The sequence below is a fragment of the Acromyrmex echinatior genome, chromosome 2 (genome assembly GCF_024713525.1).
Source record: "Acromyrmex echinatior isolate Ae372 chromosome 2, ASM2471352v2, whole genome shotgun sequence".
Taxonomy (NCBI): domain Eukaryota; kingdom Metazoa; phylum Arthropoda; class Insecta; order Hymenoptera; family Formicidae; genus Acromyrmex; species Acromyrmex echinatior.
The window spans coordinates 24694050-24705530 of NC_141853.1; the positions used below are offsets into that span (position 1 = coordinate 24694050).

General features: G+C 29.2%; 1 protein-coding gene across 1 annotated transcript; it reads left to right on the forward strand.

Annotated features, from left to right (window-relative positions):
- Positions 1–434: 434 nt before the first annotated feature.
- On the forward strand, positions 435–8276 carry LOC105154588 (sperm-tail PG-rich repeat-containing protein 2). The gene is given in 7 exon segments (XM_087415224.1): positions 435–549; positions 648–1018; positions 1499–1720; positions 1931–2515; positions 4262–4415; positions 4478–4596; positions 6166–8276. Coding segments are annotated over 7 exon segments (1752 nt in total). The 3' UTR covers positions 6352–8276.
- Positions 8277–11481: the final 3205 nt, after the last annotated feature.

Sequence of the window (11481 nt, forward strand, 5' to 3'; positions counted from 1 at the left end):
TTTTCAGATCTGTATCTAGCTACATTTTTAAATATTTTAGCAAAACTATTCTTTCCGTGTATTTATAAGTTGAATAATATTTTTTTTGTTTACTCTAATGTTATAAATTATAGATAATATAGATGTATATAAGTAGATATGAAAACAAACGGCATTATTGCGTTACAACTCCAGTTGATAATATTATTTAAAAATTTGGCTCAATAGTTGTGTTCCAAAATTTTGTCAGTATTGAAAATATATAGTGTACATAATGTAAATTGTAAATTATAGAATTTTAGCGTTAGCAGTGAATTTAGACACAGCTTATATTGTTTTATGACATGCGATCGCGATATGTTCTCAAATGCAGATTTTTATCAGTTTTTATTCGTTTAGGTTATACATTTAAATCACTTTAAATCGTTTTCCTTTCTCTTTGTACTTACGAAGGCATGGCATTTGATAGAACGGAAAGATTCGTGGAAATAGCTACGTCAACTTCTGTTCGAGTGGGCCCGGGGACTTACGATATATCGCTGGATCCATCAAAGCCAGCTCGAGATCTGGGTAACTTATATAATGCACAACATTCGCGAATTCTTCAGTAAAACTTACATTCGCACGCGTCGTATGTACCATTACGTAACATAGACTACATTCCACAGACAACGCTTATCCATTTTTAAGCGGAGCTAGCAGGCAGACACTTGGCATACCAAAAGATGTGCACAAGTTCCCAGGTCCTGGTTCTTACAATATAGAAGCGCTACGGAAACGTATACCAGAACGTGCATTTTCCCTATTTATGCTTTATTTGCAATTCTTCCGTATCAGCATACGCGCGGATATTCGATATTGTCTAAGATTTAATAATTTACAGGGTGGCATTAGTCTTGATTATACCGATGTTAGATTTAAAAAAAAGGTGTGCGAAGGACCAAGTCCAACACAATATACCTTGCCGGAAGATTTGTTTAAAGAAACGCCTCGAAAAATAAGATCCCATCCGGGTACTTGGCGTGGTCCCGCAGGCAAAGTAAATAAAATATTTTTTTTTATTTATATATTTCTGTTTTAGTTTCCTTAGTTTCCTCCTAAATATATTCGAAAATATTACACTGAGAAAAAGTGTTTGATATTTGTAGTTACATATAATTACACTAAATTAATTGGTAAAATAATTATGATTAGAAACTTCATTTTTATAATTATTACTGCTATAGTATTAGCGACAATAATTATATTCGTAGCTTTATATATATATAATAACATATTTAACATAGCTATTTGTTAGCTATGGTTGATTCCTCCTTCGCGACCGCTCCCGACAGGCCTTGCCGTTCCTTCGAAACGTGACGTTGGCGGATACGACTACAATGAACGAGGCGTACTCGTAAAAAATCCGGTCATCGAACATAAGCCAACCGATTTTTACGATATTCCCCGAGGGGTATGAATAAGATGCCAAGTGGCTTCCGTTTGTGAAATATCTCGCGAACGATTATTTATACCGCAGGAGACAAACTTTACCACTCTGAAGTACAAAGGGAACTTTTGGAGCAGAATGAAAGGTAGAGATGACGAACGGACTTCCGTGACCCCGGGTCCCGGGGACTACGAGCACGAAACAAAGAAAAGTCCCGCCCAAATCCACGACGAGAGAATTAGGGAAGTGAAAAGAGCCACCTCTAAGCAGCCACGTTTCTTGGAAGCTTTGTACCAGCAAAAATTACGCCAAGTAATTTTAAGAACATGCTTTGTAACTTTCGCAGTCGCCGGTTCGTTCGCGAAAATTCCGAGCCGGGAAACTGCCTTTGTATCTCTGAGAATCGCCTTATGGAAATTTGCTTTTTCACAAAGAACTTTCCAGCTCCCAATCACTATGACTTACCAAAAAGCGTGTTCGATAAATATAAACGTATTCTGTGTAAATGTGACCCTTTGATAGAATCGCCGCCATTCAATCAATCTACGAAGGTACGTTTCGATATATTTGCTCCAATTATTATAACACAATTATTCTTCTTCGATTTATTCTTCTTCTCTTAAGAGATTCGAAGAGACTTTTCAATCAGATACACCCGGACCTGGAACTTATGAAATTACAGTTCCGCAAATTTGTTATGGTTCTATTCTTCATGCACCGTTTGGTTTTTTCGACGATCGTTTCAAGAGAATCGAAGAGGTGCTGCCAGGTATATGTTATGTAACTATAATAAATTTTTTATTTAATATGCACATGATACATAAAGTATTAGAACTACATAAAAAAAAAATTTACTTTGCAGGTCCTGCAGATTACCACACAAATATCGGAACTTTAGCCTTTGAATCCGCAAAGCGTTTTAAAAATAAATATAAAAAAATGTCTGACATAAAATTTTGCAAAACATTACCATCGATAAGCGACACTGATGAATATGTGGTAATGGAAGAAGATCAAGTAATGAAGAAAGTAGATGAAGAAAAGTATCCAGTACATCATGCAGTCTTCAAATCAAGAGTAGATAGATTTCCAAAACTGCGCAAAAGAGTGAGTAATATAAAAATTTTATGTGCTTAATGTAGCGTATTATTTATTTCAATTCTGATTAATTCAATTAGAGTCATAACTCGTACGGTCAATTAGTACTTTGAGCAGAAACTTGTTTTAATTTTATGTACAATCCTAACTTTATGTTACTTTATCGATATACTGCAATGAAAATGCACGTGCTATTAGCTCAGTACGCTAAGAGGTGTCAGCACCGCCATAAAAATGTGATACTCTAATAATAAATTCTGTAAATTTATTTATAAATCAATATATTTCATTTATCAATTTATTAATTTATTAATAATTTTTATTAATAATTTTTCATATAATTTTTCGTATTCATATGGATGATGTATTCTAATGGATATAAATTATTTTTAATATGACGATTTTTCATAGAAATGTTCTAAATATAAAGTAACATGCAAAATAATGTATTAATAATAACTTGCATAAATTATTGTTAAAACTTAAATAATGATAAAGTCAATTATCATACATGCGCAATAAATAAATTACTTCTTTAAATTAACATCCAAGATTCCTAATCTTGTATTTAAAAAAAATTATATTTGAACAAAGTTATTAGAATATTAACAAAACATATTATATTATTTTTATACATATACATATATGCTTTGTATTCATCACGCCGAATTAACCAATCTAGAAGGGCTGCAATAAATAAAGCAGTCGAAATTGCTCCTACAGTGTTTAAGAGCATAAAACTTAAGACAGTGAAAGATTCGAGCTAGTAGTCACAATAAGTCTGTGGTCAGACCGAAGATTCTTTCGACTTGCTCGGGAATCTGTGGGCTCGGTAGAATCGAGTAATCCGGGAAGCACAAGGTAATCAGGAGAGCCGGAGACGAAATTAATGGTAGTGGATCGAATCGATGCATCTGTACCCGGGGCGATTCGGAGCTAGGATCCAATCTGGTCGTTAATCGAGAGCGTCGGAACGAGATTCGATGCCGCAGTCCATAGATAGGCCAGGATAGAGTCGTCACTACCGAGCGACTTGCTGCTGATTCCGCTATGTTCGATGAGTTCGTGTAATTTAGATTAGCTGACGTTTCACTTAAACAATCAAAACAGTTCAAAATTGTCAGTGAAATTTATAGGTGACACTGGTGTATGATGCCAACTGTTAAATTAACATTATTTACTAACAGTCAGTTTCTTGCTAAACGATCAAACTTCATGATGGTTGACAGGCAATATCCCTCTTTTCGTTGGATGTTTTCGAGGAAACTGTATTTGCATAATGTAGGGAAGAATAGTGACTGTGTACGCCGGAAATGACATTTTGCTGCGCTCTGCAGGTCATTTCCACATAGAAGCGCGTGGCCGATGTTGCCCAGAGAAATCACTTCCGGCTCGTTGAGCCGGAAATTCGAGCCAATCCCTGCAATGGTGTCTCTATCTCTGTAGTGCGAATTGCGAATAGCCGGAAACATCGGCGCTTAGGTTTGTGTCCGAATCAGCGGCCATTCTATTAAATTAATTAAATGATTAAATTATAAAGAAGAGGAAAACATGTCCTCTATTCTCTTCTAATAATTTAATCCCCCCTCCCCTCCAAGTAAAAATACTCCCAGGCGGGAATATTGCTTCAGAATATAAAAATACAAATACTTACGATAAATTTTATCTCGTAATTATTGTAATATTTAAAATAAGATCAAGTGATGTATCAAGATTCATTTCAATTAAAAATCATTTATCTTTCAATTTTGATAGGATGAGGTACCGGATTCAGGTGCTTACGAAGTTTTTTCAGCCTTCAAAGCTAATCGTGATAGATGCGATTTCCTTTGTCGACGATTAGCTCCACCCTTCGGCACTCGCGCTAGTCGGTTGCCAATGATACCAGAAGACGATTTCCATGTACCAGGTATAAATTTAAGTAAATATCAAATTGTCTACAAAGCTTTTTTTATTGCTATGCGTGCACAGGTCCAGCACACTATGATCTCAGGGGAGATATATCGAAGAACGTGAAAAATGGCGTAATATATTCTGCTCCACGTGAAAAAAAGATGGATATCAAAGGGCCAGGACCATCACGCTATCACGTAAGATTCTTTCAATTTATGAATAATCGATATATTTTATGGAATGTTTATTACTAAAGATTTATTTTATTCACATATATACATATACACATATACTTGCAATACAAGTTTTATAATAAATAAAAATCAAGTATTAAGTTTTTAGAACTTTAAAAAATTAAAAATCACATTTATAATAAATGAAAAAATTATGCAATAGATACATATGTAAAAATGTATGTCAATATATATGATGTTCGCGATTGTATAATTAATTATATATGTATTATTTTAATGAGTTTTATATTAGTTCGATCTTGTACGTTGAGAAATTATTATATTTTAATGACAACCGAACGATCGCTTTCGCGATCGACTACAATTTTTAATCTTCTGACTCGTAAAAGCATTCGATAGTATTTGCTTAGTTATGATATGGCAGGATATTGCATACTCATAGCATATGAGAGTAATACCGGATGCTTTAGATGATGATGTATGAGACACAGTTATGCACTGTGAGATGGCTAGCATCCTGCATTATTCTGTCTGCTATATTTTCGATGTATCATGTGTAAAATATCTTTATAAATCGCAGATATTAGAAAAATGCAGATTTCTTATTTACGAATATTCTAGGATATTAAGCGACGCCAAGTGCATAAAAATATATATAAAACGGATCACTTGACGGGTCGCTTGACCGCTTGATGTGTAAATGTGTATCATGACGCAAGACACGTAAGATGAAAGACTAAAGAAAATGACTAAAATTGCCAATATATTAATATAAAATTGTCAATAAATTATAGTGAAGAAAAAACTTGGCGTGCCCTGGTAGCATTAATTGTACTTCTTAAATATATTATTTCAATATACACAGTATTTACATTATAAATTAAAATATATAATGACATAATTTGTGGGACATAAAAATATACTTACAAATAATAGACGTGATATAAATTATGGAGGAATAATATGTAATAATATTGATAACATTTAGATATAGAAATATTATAGATAATGAATTTACAAGATTAGTAATTAGCAATTATTAATATCTCTTCTTCGTTGAATTAGTGTTTTCATTTATGAATTTTTCTTCACCATAATCCAATTGACAATTTTATATTAATATATTAACAATTTTAGTCATTTTCAGTTTATCTATGTGTCTTGCATAATAAAATACCTGGTTAACATTACATTTATTTCATATCCGTTTTTGACTAAGAAGAATGTATTCAATATCTTTTTTATGCATTTAGCGTATATTTTTTCTTTTTTCAAAAAGGTTTTTTTTTAGAGATTCTAATTATTCATATATTATACTAATTATTCATATATTTAATTGACTTTAATTAGACTAACTTAGATTATAATTTAATCGTATTTAACTGATATATTTAATTGCAAATTAAATAATTAAAATATAAATTAAATAATTAAATTATCAATAAAATTACAATTACATCAATAAAAAAACGATTAAATTATCAACTGAATCAATTTATTTAAAGTTAATTAAATATATGTTAAATAAATAACTAATGTTATGATATTAATTAATTAACAATTTTTATGTAGATACATCCATACATTGCGTCATCCATTTTGAAAAAGTCATTTAATGTCACTCTTGGTCAACCAAAGACCATACAAAGAATCAATGAGGTCCAAACTCCTTGGCAACGTCGAAAATCGAAGAAAATTCTTCGTTGGTTTGCTTTATCCCACGAAAAATATCAACATTGTAACTCTGATATTTATTAATTGATAAATTAGTTTGGTGAAATAAAAAAGTTTAATGTTTTTTTCAAAAATCTTACACACATAATCATACACAATTATTAAGAACATGTTTGTTTATAAAAACATTTTCATGTGCCTTTTAAAAACATTTGTATCTTTAATGTAAATAACAATAAATTATAAAATTCTTACCATAAGTAAATTATTTCCATTTTTATAACTACCTTAAGTTACTCTATAAATCATTTACTTTATCGAATATGCAGAACAAATATAAAAATTTCATAAATATTCAAACAAAACAAAGAACTTGCAATGCAATCAATTTTTTATATCTTTAGGAAAGATGGCCACTAAAATCAATACAGCGAAATGCTCAGTAAAAGACGTTCACTGAACTGTAATAGCCAAGTGTAATGATGCGTAAGGAAAGGCAAATGTTTTCCAAATATAAGATTATGCGGTTGAAATTTCTGCCGTTATAGTCTTATTACCTATAATATTGAAGATAAATTGATATTTAACGTCTTTCAATAGACTTTGATAAGTTTTAATATTCGGTACATTAAATCTTAACGTTCTGCACACAAATAATGTCAAATATAATGTCATATTTTACACTAAAATTAAATATTCACAAATTCTATATAAAAATTTATAATGTACCTGTTAAAATTTAAAATCTAACATACACAAATAGCTAAAATTTAAAATAATGTGACTGTTTATTAAAAAAATACACAGCATCGGAAAATAAATAAGGTTTTAATATGAAGTCATACATTAAACAAAAATATATGTACCATTGAGATAAATAAACCACTGATACTATTTCAAGTTGTAATCTGTAATTTATAGGCAAAAGGGAATTCATTTGGGATTACGCGACATACGTGAATCCGGTTATCATCCAACGCAATGCCATGGCAGCTGACACATATCACAAATACAAGAAGGATACTCAATCGGCAACAAATTTGAAAGCAAGAATAACTATTGGTTCAATAAAAATATAAATACTACGTTATATAAAAAAGAAATATTATTTGTGTGACTAAAACAAAAAATATCTCTTTAATAATTAAATTCTACTAAATACAAAACTTTAATATTTTTAAAAACTTTGATATTTTTGATATTTTTATTCATTACATTTAAAAAAATTTTAAAAATAATTAATTAAAATAAAAAGTGAAAAATATTCGGTACATTTTAAGCAGTACAATGTATTGTGTTGTATATGTAAAGATATAAAAAATTATATCGTTATCTTATAATTAAAAATACAAAATTTTAGACGATCATTTCAAATAAAAAAGAAAAAATATAATTTGTTACTAATATATTTAATGAGAATGAGAAATATAACTTATAATCATATAATATTATTGTGAGACAATATAACTAAAACAATTAATCTATTATTTATCTTATTATTTGAATTTTTGATAATTATGTTAGAATCATTTTAACCTGCTTTTGGAAATTAAACGTACCTTTTCTAGAGAAATAAGTAAAAAATATAGATGATAATGCCGAGTACTTAATTTTAAATCAAAATTCATATAATTACATAAAGTAGTAATTTCACTTATTAAATTTCTTAATTCATGTTTTCTTCTATTTTGATATTCTCTTCAAAAAAACATATTAATATTTAAATCTTAATTTTCAAGTCAAATATTATATAATGGCAACCAACCAATCAATATCTGTTTTAATTATGCAACATATTATGCATTCACATTAAATCAATCAAGCGTTATGAATTATCTCTGTGGTCATAATCTGCTTTTGGCATATATCCAGATTTATAATATATATGTTCGTGAGTTTCAATATCAGAAAGTTGAGAAAGTCTAACATATAGATCTGTATTTATATCTTTTCCATTGATAAATGAACGCATTTAATCAGGTAAAAAAAAACATTTCTCTACAATGTATTTTCTAAAATTCGTCTATCTAATAAGAAAAGATAAGAAAATCTTCAAATTAATTAAATAATAATTATTTATTACCTAATAAAATAACTTAAAAGATAAAAAAATTGAACTCTCGAGATAAAACAATATGTAATTATTTATTATTCAAAATTAATAATTATAGAAAATAGCTATACTAATAAAAGAAGCATCGTTGACATTAAATAGGACAATTTTCTATCATATACAGGGTTGGCCATATTCGACGGAAAGATGTTTTTTTTTCAATCATGAGAAAAAAACACATTTTTTGCTGTTCATTTTAAAAATCATTTAATAGGGTTCAAGGAGATTTGTGTACATCATTTTTTGAATATGATATCTCTTAAATGACCGCCTTGAACCTGCATGGCGAGTAGTGCCCGTTTTGCAGCGTTTTCCATCATTTTGACCAATGTTTCGGCCGATATGGCGGCTATTTCCTGTCGGATGTTGGCCTTAAGTTCGTCTAGGGTCCTTGGGACCCTATTTTATGCCCAACTGCTCAGATCGACGTGTTTGAGATGTTGTTGGAGACCTCTGAACACTGGCCTGTACGAGTGCGATATTATCATCCGATCGCCTTGGTAGCATTTTATTTGGACGCTTGGGATTAGTAAGTGCCTCATCAGTTGAAAATCTTTCATACAAACGATACAATGTGTTCGCGGAAGGCGCACTTTTCACTTTATTTATTTTTCTCCATGCACGTTGAGTTTTAACAATTGACTTGTTTTGTTGAATGTAAATTTCAACAATCTGAGAGCGTTCGCGTGGCGTGTACTGCTCCATGGCAAAAATTTCCTTCGACTGACGCTTCAAACGCGCTACGTCGTTACTCGATCTAACATCTCTGTCAAAAGTTACAGTGTTGCCAGATCTTTCCGTCGAATATGGCCTGTAATGAAGTGCTGCTGAAGTGCCAACCCTGTATATGAAGTGCTAAGCGCCATGCAGATAACTAAAGAGCCATCAATATCACAGGCTATACAATTTGGTCTTTCTAATCGATAATTTTGAATCAAGATCAAATTATTTATAAATCAATATTATTTTATTTTTAAATGTTTTATTATTATTTAATAGTAAGAATTAATTATATAAAATGTCAGTTTCTTATAGTTATAGATGTTATTTTACTGCATCGATTTTGAATATAAAAAAATTAAATTTAACTAAAAATATCTTTTAATATTATATTTAAAGATGTATAAAACACAAATTATTCAGAATATTACCGATATTCTAAATATGTCAAATAGTGCTAAAAAATATTTCTAATGTTTTACTAATATTATGATATTGCAATTTTTTTAGCTTATAATATACATATATACATAGAGACAATATCTATGTCCTATGTACCTATTATTTATAATCATTTAATTTATATATATATATTTTAATATAATTTTTGTACTTTATTATATTATTAAAATATCAAAATTATATCTGATCCTTATATGTATACATCGTCTGAAAACAATCTATAGATACAGAACTCCGTATAGGATTATATGACTCATGCGAATCCGAGACTAATACGGGATAAGAATAACGTGGATTGTAGCGAATGATTTTTATCATAAATACAAAGAGGATCTACATTGGACAAGAAGCATCTAGATCCTCTTTGCGTGTTTTGAATATCTCTTAATACCTTCCAGCTATTGTTTTTTTTCTGTTTCTTTTCGAAGTAAGAAAGAAAGATTCGTTCATGTATGTAACAGAAAAATTTTAATTATTTGAATTAAAATATTTTAATTTATTGATTATAATGATTTTAAAAGCGTATTATGAAAATATTGCTTTATACTAAACAACTTAAATAATTAAGAGTTAATTATATGTATATATATATATATATATATATATATAAATTATAATCTTTATGTTCTATATACATATACATAAATTATTTTTAAACGGAATATTTGTTTTTTATAAACTTAATTATATATCTATTTATTAAGTAGAAATTTGTATGTACTTATATATCTTTTACAACGTTTAGTTGTACTACGACATGTTGTATATTATTAGAAATCAGTATTAAAAATATATTATTTCTAAGAATTCAGGAATATTTAATTATCTATAAATCTATAAACTATTTTTCTAAATTGCATATTTTATAAAATAAATTTTTTTGTACTTTTAAATACCATAAATGTCTTTGTTTTATCGTAAAACGCATAATTTACTGAAAAAATAAGATAAATACATTTTTCTTATACAAGAAATTGCATTGTATGATACACGAAAAATTATATGTACATATATCCTAAATAATAATTTTCAAAATATTTGTATATTATTAATATAAATTTTGGCTCCAATATTATAAGAAAAATATTCTGCTTTCAAAAAGCATTGGTGCGAGTAGACTGTTGATGCAAGAATATTGTAATATAACGATACTCTTCTTCGTGTGGTGTCGTCTAAGAAGTTTGCTCATTTGCAGACTAAAATGTTTAAGATGTCCTTGTCATGGGTAAGAATTTTGCTGCACGGCTTTAGAAACTTCGTTAACGAAGATGCTATACGACACTATAACAACGTTATTAATGAAATTATAACGAATGATGTGACACTCATACAATTACTCTGTTTGACTGGGATTTACTGCTCAATTTATAACTTTTGGATGAACGTGTCAATTTTATATTAGAACAGTTTCAAAATTACGTTAAGAATTTAAAGTAATATTTAAATCCTTCGGATACGAAACATAGAATAAAAAATATTAAAAAAAACAAAATCTTTATTGTTCTAAAAAATTCATACTTACAAATGTATAATTTTGTTTCCAAACTCGAGAAAGAAAAAAAAAAGAAAAAGAAAAAGATGACATTTTCTAAAATTTTATAAGTATATAATTTTATAATTATAAAATTCTATAACTTTTGAAGAGAGATATTTTTATGTTCTTATTCTAATGCTGCTTTTAGGTGAAATGTTGGGTTACCATAAACGAGATGAATTTGATGGCATATGCTGACCGCAATATGCGTACAGCGACAATTAATCAATTTGGCATTACAGATTATCATTGCGGTTATCATGCGCTATTAGTGTACGCGAAAGTGTGTAACGTGTACAATGAAAATTTTGACCAGTTACAAAATAGTATGCATTACTAACATATAACATATAACATATAACAGTATTTTATTCTATAAGCTGTA